Source organism: Ursus arctos, unplaced genomic scaffold (genome assembly GCF_023065955.2).
Source record: "Ursus arctos isolate Adak ecotype North America unplaced genomic scaffold, UrsArc2.0 scaffold_5, whole genome shotgun sequence".
NCBI classification, from domain to species: Eukaryota; Metazoa; Chordata; class Mammalia; order Carnivora; family Ursidae; genus Ursus; species Ursus arctos.
The window spans coordinates 82,005,151-82,020,583 of NW_026623067.1; the positions used below are offsets into that span (position 1 = coordinate 82,005,151).

General features: G+C 38.0%; 1 protein-coding gene across 50 annotated transcripts in view; it reads left to right on the forward strand.

Moving 5' to 3' along the window:
• PAM (peptidylglycine alpha-amidating monooxygenase) overlaps positions 1–15,433 on the forward strand; it is a 271,170-nt gene that overhangs the window by 239,861 nt on the left and 15,876 nt on the right. For all 50 annotated transcript variants that reach the window (XM_048221066.2, XM_048221085.2, XM_048221072.2 and 47 more), the window contains 5 exons: positions 5,722–5,838; positions 7,824–7,896; positions 9,097–9,307; positions 9,741–9,941; positions 11,909–12,024. In XM_048221066.2, the coding sequence (XP_048077023.1) occupies positions 5,722–5,838; positions 7,824–7,896; positions 9,097–9,307; positions 9,741–9,941; positions 11,909–12,024 (718 nt within the window). The remainder of the gene's footprint in view (positions 1–5,721; positions 5,839–7,823; positions 7,897–9,096; positions 9,308–9,740; positions 9,942–11,908; positions 12,025–15,433) is intronic.

The following is a 15,433-nucleotide window of genomic DNA, read 5'->3' on the forward strand; positions in this document are numbered from 1 at the left end:
TGGAATTTGGGAGTAGAGTTGACATCACGGGAAGCAAATGGGCTGACGGTGAGGCTGAGAATGTTAGGTCAACCAACCAAACATGGAGGTTTCATTAGCACAACGTGAGGCGGTAGACACTGGGCACCAGAGCGCTCACCTCCCAGTTCCCGCCTGATGCAGACACCTCTTTCCCAGATCTTCCAGAGTCATCCAGTGCTTGAACTCTCAGTGCCAGGAAATTCCCAATGATACGAGATGTACTTTCCAATTATGGGACTAATCCAGCTGTTAGAAAGTTCTTCATTATGTTAAGCTCAGATCTGAGCCCTCTAACTCCACCTTCAGGACAACCTAATGCAGGATGAACTTACTCCCATTTATCCATGTCGGTTACTTACATATTTCAAGGAAGTCTTATCTTCTCCAGACTAAATATCCCCAGGCCCTCAATCAGTCTTTATGCTGACATGATACTGTCATCTGAAGGCACTCTGATTTCTCATCCCTTTAAGGTGTTTGGTTGAGAAGTGGCCACAGTACCTCATCTATGATCAGCAGTGCAGTTACTGACCTTCCTGTGTACTTTAGGTATCGGCGAGTGTAAAAGGATTGTATTCACTTTTATTCAGTAGGCATATCACCTTGTTGCCATGTGTTGAATCTCCTAAGATCTTCAAATACATTTCATAAAATTGTGCTCAAGTGTTTTACTGAAAATTTGTACTTACCTGGTGTTTTTATAAAATACTGAATTCAGGACTTTATTCCAGTTACATTTCACCATACTAGGTTTAACAGTCTACAGGTATTATTTTATGCTTAATTAACCAGAGAGCGAGCTGTCCCTCCCAGCCTCGTCTCAGGTCTGTTGGATGCGCATGCGTTTCCTGTCTTCATGAATGTTGTTCGTAAGATTTGAATAGTTGAATGGCTGACTTAGCAAATTTTGTTCTTGGAGATGTGGTCTTCTTGGAATCTTCTCCCATTTATCCACCTCCCCAAACAGCTCACGAAACATCTCTTCATCAGTGCTTTATGGAATCTTGCTGAGATCTGTTGTTTCAGAAATCTCTCTGCATCCTGACTTTCAGAAAAATCAGCTCAAGATTCGCCTCACTAGTTTTCTGGAGTCTTAGTTATCTGTTTGAGGTTCTGCTCTTACATCTGCGAATTCTTTCGTACCTTTCATTTAGTGAGCCTAGAAAACAGAACTCAAAGTGACTGAATGGTGCCTTAGTACCTTCATATCGGAGAGAAAATTATGAGGAGTACCACAGAAAGAATGTCTCCATATTGTAGCATTTTCTCTCACATTGCCCTTTGCCACTTACTCAAGCCATTTTCTTCTCTATGTCACTTCAGTTCTTCATTATGTGACTATTCTTCCATCTCTTCTGCATACACGCATTAAATTTGATAACTGGCAGGGAGATTCTCCATTCCAGTGAGGTCAGTCCTAGTCAGAGAAAACCATAGTTTTTTTGTTTTTTGAAGACAGGAGACGTAGATTTGAATCCTGGTTACCATTTCCTAGCTCTGAGCCCTGCATGAAGATGTTTGCAGTCCCTTACCTGCAGTTCCCTAGTCCAAAAAATGAGGGCTTTATTAAGTGCCTCATTCTGTTGAGGAACAAAAAGCACTTTGTTAAGCACCTGGTCCTCAGTGGCCTTACTGACCCAACAAAGCCCAGTGCCATAACACCTAGTCCTTTGTTCTTTTCATCCCTATTTGTGATGTCTCCAGTGCTAGTTCGTCGGGGCAGTAAAGTCATACGGGTTTGTTTGCCTGTCTACCTCTTTTCCTCCTCACAGGGATTTTTTGCAATGTGTTTATTTTCAGAAGTAAGTGTTTTTAACATAATATTTAAGTGTATCCCATTCAAAGTCTCTGGCCTTTGTATGGTATATCTTTGCTTCGCTAATATCGAGGGGACCTTTCCACTTATTTTCTCACTCGGAAACTCATGGTTTTAACAGAAGGGTAGAGGGTGGGTGGTGGGGGGATGGGTGAAATAGGTGAAGGGGCTTAAGAGTTATCGAGATGAGCACTGAGGAACGTTCGGAAGCGTTGAATCGCTGTATTGTACGCCTACAATGAATATAATGCTGTAGGGTAACTACCCTGGAATTAAAATTTAAAAATAAAGAAAAAGCAAAAGAAAACCTATGGTTCTTTCTCCAGCTTCTTAATTTATATAATTACAACATTATACTTCTACTTCTCTCCTTGGTTGCTGTTATTTATTTTGCATTCCCGTAATTTTGATTGATGGCACAGAAGTTTATTTTCTCCTTGCTCTCGTTTCTTTTCTGCGTGAATATAGCAAAGCATTTCTTCTCAGCCTTATCTAAACTGTTTGATTAGCTGCTAATGTGCAAAATCATTAACAGGGAATTCAAACTGCTAAAATAAAGAACTGATGAATTCGGGCCCATAGGCCGAGGTTCAGCCTCTCTGGCTGAGTGCTTTTCAGAGAAGCAAACGAAAATCAGCAGTGCTGCAGGCACTGCGTGAAATTTGAGGGTATTATTATATCCTGTAAAAAGTTAAATGTGGTCGAAATAAAGACCTCTCTGCAGCATATAATGCGGGGTAGCTTCTTTAGAACACCACAGAAGCCGCGTGCCATAGCAACAGTATATGCAGCTCTGTAATCTGACATCCGGTTATGAACTATTCAAGGGTTACCTTCCTTTGTATCGCAGGAGTCTATAAACTACTTTATTTGGCAGATTTAGTGTGTGTGTGTTTATGATTTTCCCATTTAAGAAAAAATATCAATTTCTTTTATTACTTGCCCCGTGTCACTACTACCAAGGGCCAGTAGCCAGTTGCACGAAGCCCCAGCTATCCCAAATGAAAAGGATTAGGACTGGTCCGCCAATCAATTGAGTGACTGTCTCTGGATGTGGAACTAGGTATGCTGAGGTCTGGCATGCTCCAGTTTTATCAGGGTGTACAATAGTACTATTGGCCACTATGCGGCGCCACTGTTATTAGCTGTCAGTAGGGGGGCAGAACACTCCCAGCGTACCAAGTGTATAGCACGTGGTAAGAATTATGAGGACTTGGTAACTGTCCATATTACTAACCCCCAAGTAGGGGTGAAGTAGAGAATTAATATACTAATATGTTCCATGTCCAAGCAAATAAACTACAAGAACAGATGAAAATTTTAGGAAATGCAGAAGGGAAAAGGAAATGTAAATATGATCAGTGGATTTTTAGCAATATCAGTAAATATCCTGGTCGTGATGTTGTACTATAGTCGTGCAAAATGCTACCTCTGGGAAACTTCTCTCTGTATTATTTCTTGCAACTGCATGTGAATCCACAGTTATCTCACAATTTCAATTCCAAGAAAGAGGAAACAGATTTTAACTCCTTACAGTCAGGGAAAGCATAACTCACATTATCTAGATTGCCACTGTGCCATTATAAAGCGCTGCAATGTTCTTGGAAAATGAGGAATATAGCATAAGCCTTAAAACAGAAAATAAATGAGGAGACTATTACACTCTATAATGTGAACTTACAGAGTACTGTGAGTCTTAGACATGCAGAACTTATGTTCCCTAATATCACAGATGTGTTGGCGAAAAAGCAACCACTGATAGTTGTATCCAGTGCCATTGTTTTCTAGAAGAATAGTTATACGATGTTTTTTAGTACAGAAATTCATATTGAAAATAGTTTCAGATATAGGATAAACTCTTTCGGGTTTCATAGTTTTAAAGAGTTATGTCATATTCGCTCTTTATCGGTCTCCCATGATTAAATAAGACCTTGTATATTTTTACATTGGTTCTAATAAAATTTCACGTTTCAATTTAATAATGAGCCCATGATTATCTTATGAAATCTGCTTTGTTAGTGACGTTACTTCTGTTTCATAAACTCGGGTACTTTTTTTTCCCCTAGGGACTGCTGTGTGGTTTTAACTACACATAATAGTATATATAAACAGTATTACTTAAGTTTTAGGTTGACAAAGCTGAATCAATATTTTGTTTTCAATTGAATGCATCATTAATAAGAACTACTTCAGGGACTTATTGTTATCTTTCATGAAAAATGTTCCCAAAAGACTGTAACAGTCAAGAAGCTCAAATAATTGTGTGATGTGTATTTTTAATGGCAAGAGAATGTAATTTTGAAATTTGTATTCTTCTACTGGGACTCTGCATAAGGTCCACAAAAATCGCAACTGACCAATCAATAGGTATGTGACAGATCTGATCATTCTTTTGCCTTTCCAAGTTGCAAATATATCTCCATAAATATTTAATATTTTTCAGATTCTTCTTTTGCTTATACAATTGAACTACAAAATAGTAATCTTTTTTTTCCCCACAATTTTGATTCTATAAAGACAATTCTGTTACAGAAATATTCATTGATCATCCACTGACTTTGGCAAAATATAAATATATTATGTATACTTTTATAAGGACACACACATGCAGATGACAACTATGTGCTGATCCAGTTCTTGGTTTTTTAAAATATAAATTGGTCTCTTGGTGTTTGGTATGTTTATCTCTCTGTGACGTAAGATTAGATTATAAGATTTTATCTTTGTCACTTATTCCAAGAAATTTCCCAAACAGGAATCGAAATAAATACAGTATCTGTGATAATCGTCAATTTAGGGAAATAAATGACTAGCAATTCATATAGAAATATAAATGGAAAAAATATATATAAACATAAATGTTCATGATATTTATAACCTGGGAGATACAGAGTTAAAAAGCAGAAATTGTCCTATTTCTTTTAGTTTTTATATTATAGTTCTCCATTTTGTACTTATAGAATAGCTGTTTTATGGAAGTTTTATGTTTCTAAGCATATTTTTGTTTCAAGAATCAATTATGTTTTATATTGTTAAAATATTTTGAACATTATATCCTATATCCTTATAATATGTATTTGCATGTTATACCTATGGCAGTACAGTAGCAAACATACCATTGATCACTACCCTTCCTGCTATCATTTACACTTTCCTTATTACAGGGTAAGTTAAAATAAGTTACGCTTTCTTTTGCAGTTTGAAAGAAAATAGCTATTGAATTAAAATATTTTGAGGAGCTTTGAAAAAAAGTAGTTAAGAGTTCTTGGTAGTATTTCTTTTTTTTTTTTTTTTTAAGATTTTATTTATTTATTTGACAGAGACAGAAACAGCCAGCGAGAGAGGGAACACAAGCAGGGGGAGTGGGAGAGGAAGAAGCAGGCTCATAGCAGAGGAGCCTGATGTGGGGCTCGATCCCATAACGCCGGGATCACGCCCTGAGCCGAAGGCAGACGCTTAACCGCTGTGCCACCCAGGCGGCCCTTATCTTGGTAGTATTTTTAAACTCTCACGTGAATATGAATCACCTGGGGATCCTGTGAAAGGACGGGTTTCAGATTCGGTGGGTGTGAGACCTTGCATCTCCAGGCAGTTCGAAAGTCGTTGCTCCACTGACCACTCTGAGCAGCGCGCGTCTACAGGCTGATGGTATATATGTAACTACATATATACCATTATATACGCTGGCACAGATATATATGTATGTATATGTATGTGTATGTGTGTGTATATAAATACATGGACTCAGAGAAATGTGAAGGACAACAAAGTTTAAGCTCTTCTCCTTGATTCTCAAGTGAATGGTCTGCATTTCTCAAGTGCATTGCCATTTCTCATTGGCTTATTTTCCATTCCAATGCCTTTTTTTTTTTTTTTTTTTTTAGTTCTTTTGATAGCATGTTTGTTTACCAGCAAAGAGGACTTGGGCCAATTGAAGAAGACACTATTCTTGTCATAGACCCAAACAATGCTGCCGTTCTCCAGTCTAGTGGAAAAAACCTGTGAGTGAAATTACTTCTGTTGTTAAGACTTATTACATATATTTTGTTAAAGTGTGGCCCTGGCGCCGGTCTTGGAAAGGCTGTATCCTACGGTGCTGGTGAAAAAGCGCAGCTTACGAAAGCAAGAGACTAATGGGGCCATCCCATCTTCCATTTTCTAAATAGGTGGTTCTAAACTCCGGTTGAAATGAGAATCACCTGGGAAGCTTCAGAAAAAACCAGATGGAGGTTTAGTCTGGGACGGGGCCAGGCATCAAAAGCTACTTTTAAAGCTCCCAGGTGATTCTAGTCGATACTCAGACTTCTTAGCACCACTGATACACATGGCTAACGAAGTAAGTTGCTGGTCAGCTTAGATCTGAAGATTAAAACAATTTTTTTTCAGCAGAAGAGTCACATAACCAAAATCATCAAGTAATCAACATTAAGAAAAAAGGCTTCTTTCTTCCGATCTCAAAGTGAGCACTAAACAAATGTCATTTTTAGCTTTCCTTAGCACGCATAGGTAATTTAGCTTTGAAAGACTTATTATTCGGTCTTACTCCTAGATGACATTTGGCAACCAAAAAAAATACTGGCTGATATTCATGGTCACTGAAGGGAAGGGGCACCTGCTTACAGAGTGTCCTCGACCATTTTAACCTGGCAGCTTCAGGAACTGTACCCTGCTCCATCTGCTTACGCATAGGAAAAGCCAGGGAGCCCTCCATTCTGAGCGCAGCTGCTTACAAGGATGGTAATAATGAGACTTTTTTATAGGATTCTAAGATGGCGCGTCAGGGGCCAAATCCTAATAGCAGCTCTACCACTTAGTGTGTTTGAGCCTGTCTCCTTGGTGCTGCACCCATGAATCAGAAGCATTCTCTTTCCAGAAAGGAATCAGAGGAAGGCGGAGCACTGGCTGCCAAATGAACCTGGCCGGCAGTGGGGTGTCTGTGTTGAAAGCGAATCATAACCCTCACATTCAGTCACCGAAACACGGATCCAGTTCAGTTCATTAGTCAAGCTCAGGGTGTTACAGTCTTGGCTCATGAAAAAAAAATCTGTGGTGTCACCACCATGGTTAAGGCTGGAAGCTGACAAACAGCTTGTGGTTTGTCAGATGTCGTTTGACCACAGCTACATTAAGATATTGCCCATGTGTTTGTTAATTCTAAGTTCTTTAAGCCTGTGAGCCTCTGTCGACATTAGTTTACAATGAGTTCTCTTACCCAGATCATCCCAGTTGAATTGTTAAATAGATTAACCATCTCTAATGATTACCCAGCACACCACTTCACTTTGCTTAGACGAGCATGTCTGCTAGCAGGTGTCTTCTTTGGGTTTTACTGTCTTTAGGAGGCACTCTTGAAGCTTTAGAGTCCTATATTTAATATTTTATATAAACAGATTACATTACCTTGAAGTATATTTAAACTACTGAAACTATAAATCCATTTATATTTTTCTAGACAATTTGCTTTATACAATTTCTAAAATGTTAATATTTATGATCTTTGAACCCGTTTTTAAATTGATGTTATTTGTGTTAATATACTGTAGTTTGTGATAAATATTTGTAATTGATTGTAGGCTTTATTTATAGATTTTTCAAGGATTAAATAAATACCACTTAAGATATGTCAAAAGGAGGGGTGGGGGGATGGGGTAACGCGGTGATGGCCACTAAGAAGGGCACGTGATGGGATGAGCCCTGGGTGTCACATGCAGCTGATGAATTATTGAACTCTACATCTGAAACTAATGATGTACTATATGTTGGCTAATTGAATTTAAATTAAAAATATGCTTTAAAAAAGATATGTCAAAGGGTTCCTATTATAACAGATACTTTCATTTAATTTATGTTGGGCTTTAGTAATGCAGGTACATGTTTATCAAGTCATAAATTTATATTACCTTTACAGATTAATTAGCAAAAAGATTCTTCTCATGTATGCTTTGGGAATAATTATATAATTGAGACCATTGTTTTTATTTTGCAGATTTTATTTGCCCCATGGCTTGAGTGTGGATAAAGATGGAAATTACTGGGTCACAGATGTGGCTCTTCATCAGGTAACCTTCCATTTGGCATTGATTCAAATGGAACTTAATGGAGTGGTGCTTTCGAAATGCTCTAGAGCTATCTGGGTCTTTTTCTGTCACCCAGGAAGTTGATCAGAAGAAAATGGAACTGCCACATCTAAATTTTTCTTTTAGAACTCAGGGCTAGGAAAAGCTAATGTGCATATAATCAAGTCATCCCTGTCGGTTGGGCTGGCAGGAAGCTTAGGGCCAGACGCAAGGCTTAACTGTAACAATCGTATGGGCCTTCCACCCTCCTTGGCTTTCCACATTTGCTTTTCTTTTCTGTGTTCCCAGGTCTTAGTTCTGTTTTATCACTTGTGTTTTATGTTGTTGTTGTTTTTTCCTGAACCACTTTAATCTTCTATAAATCCAGGCAAGATCTTGAGGTACATCCATGTTTATGTATAAAACATCACATTTTTCTTGTTTTTAAAGGAAGTTCTGTTTCCATCACAGAATAGCCATAAGGTCTTCCTCTCAAAAGATGAGCTTTAATATCCATTTTATGAATAGGTGGCAAAGAAGTGCGAAAACTAGGGAAAAAACCCTGGAACTCAGAAGCTGTAACTGTAAGAGTATTCCAGCATCATCTCATTACTGAGATGACTGACACTCATTACTGACACTTATTGCTCATGTATTACCTGGAGAGCATTGTACTATTAGCCAAGGAGAGACCAAAAAGTGTGAGGTGGGTGGAACAACACATGCATTCACCACTAGTCTCCATTCACCGCTAATTACCTGGATGACCTTGAGCAGATCACTGAACCTCTAAGGGTCTCACTTAAAGAATGAAGGAATCAGGGGCGCCTGGGTGGCACAGCGGTTAAGCGTCTGCCTTCGGCTCAGGGCGTGATCCCGGCGTTATGGGATCGAGCCCCACATCAGGCTCCTCGGCTATGAGCCTGCTTCTTCCTCTCCCACTCCCCCTGCTTGTGTTCCCTCTCTCACTGGCTGTCTCTATCTCTGCCAAATAAATAAAATCTTAAAAAAAAAAAAAAAAAAGAATGAAGGAATCAGACCAGATGATTTTTAGAGTCCCATCCAGTTCTCCAAAGTATCTTTTTCTAAATAAATCTCTGGGCGCCTCCACTCTCATTGCCTGTGAAAGTGGTCTAAGCCAGGCAGGGGTGTACCCATAATAACCATGCAAAGTGGGTAAGACTTTTGTTCCTTGTTAAAAAGGTGTTCAAACTGGATCCAAACAGTAAAGGCGGCCCTCTGTTAATCCTGGGAAGGAGCATGCAACCAGGCAGTGACCGGAATCACTTTTGTCAACCCACCGATGTGGCTGTAGACCCAGACACGGGAACCATCTATGTATCAGACGGTTACTGCAACAGTCGGATTGTGCAGTTTTCACCAACTGGAGAGTTCATCACACAGTGGGGAGAAGGTACTCCATCTGACTCTTGATCTCTAATTGTTATCCTTAGCCAGTAACACTAGGAACTAGCGACTGGCCACCCCTCACATTCTTTTGAATGTAATTGTCCCCCGCAGTGGGAAAAGCGTGGCCTCTGTATGCATCCAGTTGGCAATTTTCTTACACACACACAACACACACACACACACACACACACAGTTTTGTGAGAGGAAAAGAGAATGCTTCAATGCAAAACCTTAATCCAAATAGGGAGAAACTCCATAATGTGTTTGTGGGTAAGAGATATTATAGAATAAACTTATAAACTGCTTTACCTTATTTTTCCCCTGGCCCCAGATATTTAATGGTTTACTACCATGGATTTGGAAAATTAGAAAACTTTAAAGTCAGGCTTTGGGTGATTTTGTAAATTGTGTACCTGAGGTTTTTCTTTCTTCCGTAGAGTCTTCTAGGAGCAATCCTAAACCAGGCCAGTTCAGTGTTCCTCACAGCTTGGCTCTCGTGCCTCATTTGGGCCAGTTGTGCGTGGCAGACAGGGAAAATGGTCGAATCCAGTGTTTTACAACGGACACCAAAGAATTTGTGCGAGAGATTAAGCACGCATCATTTGGAAGAAATGTATTTGCAATTTCATATATACCAGGTACTTCATCTTTATTTTTTGTTTTTTGTCATGCTGTACTCTATCCTTACAAATTATTTGTCTTGTCTTAATATGCCCTTTCTATGAACTGTTTTTCTTATTAAAGGATTGAAGATGCTTTAGAGATCAGATCTTAAACTATTTTAAAACTGGTAGTGCCTTGTCGATCATTTTCAACTCATGTGACCCTGTTCTTTATACAGAAATAAGAAAGCACTCAAACTTAACTGTTTGTAATGGATTCAAAAATTGCTCCTAAATACTGATTTTTCATTTTTCCTTAATTAGGATCATTTGCTCTAGTTATTAAATGATTAATATTATGTCTTCACACATCATCAACAGATGGTGAGTGATGAAATCAGTACAGTATTCAAAATACTTCTGCTTCACATTTTTTAAAAAAGCATTGGCCAAGTTTGTTTGTTTTTTTTTAAAGGTAAATATGTAAAGTAAGTGAGGCTTGTATTTAAATGCCAAGAGAAATGACCAATAAAATCCGGGATTTTTTTTTCTCCTTTTCAAAATAGATTTTCTTGACTTGGAGAAAATCAGAAAAATAATATAACTTTATAAAATAAGCTCCAGTTGATTCATATTACAAAATAACTTGCATAAGATTTCTTTAAATCATGAATACTGAGCAACTAAAAATATATTTCTAAAATGGATATATAATTTGTACAATAGATTTCATAAATATATGTGTACCTCTTTTAAAGTGGCATTGACTATTTGTAGTCATTACCATTATATTTACATTTCTTATACTATTAAAGGTGCATATGCCTACTATCTTCCCAAGCAGCCCCCAGCGTATTTAGGAAATGGAGTAAAGAGATTCAGGCGACCAGAAAAGGTGCGAGTTTGGCTTCCACAAGGAATAAGTAATAAAGTAATAAAAGACTCTCATTAGTGTCACTGAAAAAGAAATTCTCATGTTGGTTTTTACTTCATATTTAAAGAATAAGTTTGGCAAGACCATTCACTTAATAAAGAGGGTGATCAAGTTCATAGTGAATAAAAATAAATCAAACATGAGAAAAACATTGAGAGAGAATATGAAAGAAAATCTGATTAAAATCAGAATTTAAGCAAAGACACAGTGTCTTATAATCAGAATTCCCTCTACAATATTGCACAACAGTAATTAATGCTCATAGTGTTGATTCTTTTCTTAGTACGATATGCTAAAGAATCTTTTCCGAATATCCTTTAAAAAAAAAGATGAAAAGGTCTTTGACAGTACTTTAGTGCGGTATATATTTTATTGTGTTTTAATTCTTTAAAACAGAATATTCAGTCGTCTGAAGTGTTTATTTAACCCAAACATCACAGTTTCTATTATTTTGTATAAACACTACTCTATTAGGTAATATAATTTTGCTATAAAAAGTATTCATGGAGTTAATATTAAAAAGATGATCTAATTTTTTTAATTAGGAAAAAAATAGGTCTTTGAGAACCTGAACTATGCATCTCACATTTTCAAATTTCAGTTGTTTAAAATCAGATGATTCTGTTTCTACGGTAACTTCACTTGCTGCCTTTGTTTATTTTTCTCTGATGCTCCTTGTAGCGATAGCATATAGTACTTATTTAAAAGAGCTGATATCCCACAATGACTGACTTAAAGGTTATCACTAGGACGTCTGTGATAACCGTATGTCTCTCTATCTGTATCACTATCTGTGTGTTCCTGATTTCTACTGGCCTCCTCAGTGGAAAAGGCCTTGCAGTTCCTGGTTTCCCTATTATAAGGAGGTTAGTGCCTTAACTAACCTGTTTGCCCCTGTTCTTATTATTCAACATAGATTTGCTTAGGATTTTATTTTCTACTTTTGTTTCCAATTATAGGGACTAGGCTGACCACCCAGGGTTAATTGTTTGTGTAATGTACATGCACATACTTGAAGGCCAGTCTTCTCCATATTTTAAAGAAAGGCTAACTGGATGTATTGTCACAGGTTTGCTCTTTGCGGTGAATGGGAAGCCTTTCTTTGGGGACCAAGACCCTGTACAGGGATTTGTGATGAACTTTTCCAGCGGGGAAATTATAGATGTCTTCAAGCCAGTGCGCAAGGTATTTGCATACATTGCCTAGGTATCCGTTGTCATGAGAATAGACTAAATATGAATCTTGGCATTCAATTTGTACTTGAATGACTTGTAAAAACTTTAAGATGTGATAACTTTCTTAGCTACATTTTTAGGAGTTTCCTATTACTATGTTTTATTTAGAATAAATATCCTCGTCTGTTCTTAGTTTCTTCAGATGCAAAGTAACACTGTGCCTTTCTATGGTTCTTAGTAGACTTTGCACACCAGAGCAAGTTGAAATTCACTGTAGTTAGAAGACCAAAAAAATAAGTCTTTTCCTGCTTTCATCCAAGTAGAGAGGATACCACAGTATGTTAAATTGTACTTTTGTAGTTCTCTCGGATCCAACAGAAATCTTGGTTTTTGTATGCTGTTACTGCATCGAGCAACAAGACTCGAAAATAGCACTTCCTGGAATTTATTCAAGTCCTAAAAGCTTGGTTTAGGACAGAGACTAAAGGCTAGTTTTGACTTCACAAATGGTTTACCACTGTTTATTCTAATAGTGCTTTTTACAGACAGCCGGACTGGTTCACTATGCCCATCGCCCGTCCGTCTCTTCGGTGTACGTTCTCTGCAGTGTGACTGCCAGAACGATCCACACATTCACATACGCTGCCTGCATGCACCTATGGCTGGTTTAGAAAGTCCAGCCTGCTACAGTGCTGCAAATCAGAGTTATTTTTCAAAACCTGTAAAGATGTATTGGCTTTCCTTGGATCAAAGCACAAGTATCGTGAAGCACTGGACAAACTCTGTCTCCATACTCATAAATTGACGGTCTTCTTTAAAATACCAAATTTGCTAGATTAAAAAAATTTGTCTTAAATGCCTCAGTATTTGAGAAATTTGTCCATTAGAATACTGACAGCTACGCTGGGATTGATCCAAGTTCATTCTAGAGATATAAGTAAGTATCTGCGCCACGTCAGGCTCCGTGCTGATGCTAAGGATATGACGGTGAACAGCACAGGACAGAGCCTGCCCAGCCTCTCCCTCAAAGGGAGTTTCAGCAACAGCTACAGGATCTGAACTGAACCAAGCTGAATCTGAACTAAAGACTGCAATACAAATTCCCTTTTTTTTTGTAAGTTTCTATTCATACACAACAAATAGGACTTTTCACACTATTTCACCTGAAAAGCAGGGAGGAATCAAGTATCTAACGACAGTAGCCCTTCAGAAAGAAATTCATTACATTGATAATATATATTTGACTTCAGTAGTATTTCAGATCCTTACTGATTATCTGATCTTTATTGTTTCGCCCCTTTGAGTTAACTTCCTCACATCTGTTGATACAGGGAGAGACTTAACTTTCTTTCGTGTCTTCGATTTGTATTAGTGTAGTGTTTGCCTTGATTTTTCTTTTAATGATAATATATTGTGTCAACCGGGACATTAACTTTTAATTCAAATACGCATCGAGAAAGCCAAACTGTGTGCTACGTAAGAAGCTAAATTCTAAATGAGCCTTATTCTCATAAAAACCTTATTCTCCTGTTCTCTTATGAACAGCCATGAATGAAAACCTCAGAAAGCCTTGTGCCTAAACATTAGCATTCACCAGACATTCAACAATGAATAAATCACAATATGTAAGTCAGTACAGCAAACTTAAAAAAGAGAGCCTAACTCTAAGGTGAAATTTGCTTTTCCTTTCAATAAACAAGACTTGTTATTACACCAAAATATAGAAATTTATTCTGTGTTGACTCAGTAAACGAAAATCAGTTTATGAGTCTCTCAGAATTGCCATTTAATTACATTATCATCACAAAGATTAAATTGGGGTGAAGGAAATCATGTGGCGTATTGACTCCTATGTAAGAAGAGATTCTTCCTTCAGATCAAAAGTCAAGTTTTACATGATGTGTCTGCGCTCTGTGGGTGCCTGTCTACCACTTACTTCCTTGTGTACTTCGGTTCTCCCTCTTCTGGTACATTCTTCAGAGAAGTTTGTGCCTGAACGTATGAGCTCATTTTTATGTCTATGCAGGGAGGCTGAGGGAAAGTAAAGAGTATGGTTCTCTCAAATGGTATCAAAAAGGTATGAGGGCAAAAGATACATAGTTACCTCCCACTTTCTTCTCCCCAAAATCACAAGAAAGACTGTGGTCCCTAACATCTGCTTGTATACACATCCTTCAGGCTGGCATTTATTTTTTTTTTTATTTTATTTTACCTTTATTTTTTTGGTCTTCTTTCTTTTGCAAGGCCGCTCATATGGAAGGGAACGATCCCCGCCACTCCATACCAAAAAGAAAAGAAAAAACAGTAAGCCCAGATTTATGTTGTTTCTCCAGCCTTAACAAAAAATGGAGATTAAAATTTAAAAGAGTTGACAGTATTCGAGCTCAAAGTGTCACATAAGTGAAATTATTTATCCAAAGCTAATGAGTTAAGTGGCACACCTGGATCTCATATGCAAGTCTTTAGACCCTAAAATGTGTTTAACCTTTTAATCCCCTGAGGTGCACACTGGTATATCAAGGGACACACTAAACTACAACATAACTTGGTGCCACGTCTTGGAGAACTATTTGACTTAATGTTAAGTTTAAACATTATTTGGTGTTAAAGCAAACATAATTATGATACTGAGAACACAAATCCCTTATGAATTTTTAAGACAAAATATAAGATTTTGAAAGCAGATTGCCCTGGGCTGTGTCACCAGATGCCCCAGGAGGATGCTGTCATTCCTTCTCTTGTCAGTTTGGCTTTGTTAGGGAGGGTACCTCAACAGGAGAGAGAAGAAACCTCAGTAGAGTTTACAAAGCCTGGATTGGAAGATCTTTAAATTCACGCAACTCTGAGATCCTTACGCTTAATCCTAAACCTTACAATGTGATTTTCTGTTTCAAATGACACAAAGGAGTAGAACAGTTCATTAAAAAGATTACAGCTGAATGCTTCTGATTGTAGTAGGAACGAGGTCCCAAAGTCCTATCCGCTATCCTCCTCCTTTTTTTTTAATGTTTTTTTTTTATTATATTATGTTAGTCACCATATAGTACATCCCTGGTTTCTGATGCAAAGTTCGATGGTTCATTAGTTGCGTATAACACCCAGTGCACAATGCAATACGTGCCCTCCTTACTACCCATCACTGGTCTATCCCATTCCCCCACCTCCCTCCCCTCTGAAGCCCTCAGTTTGTTTCCCAGAGTCCATAGTCTCTCATGCTTCATTCCCCCTTCTGATTACCCCCCCTTTCTTTATCCCCTTCTTCCCCTACTGATCTTCCTAGTTCTTATGTTCCATAGATGAAAGAAATCATATGATAATTGTCTTTCTCTGCTTGACTTATTTCACTTAGCATTATCTCCTCCAGTGCCGTCCGTGTTGCAGCAAATGTTGAGAACTGGTTCTTTCTGATGGCTGAGTAA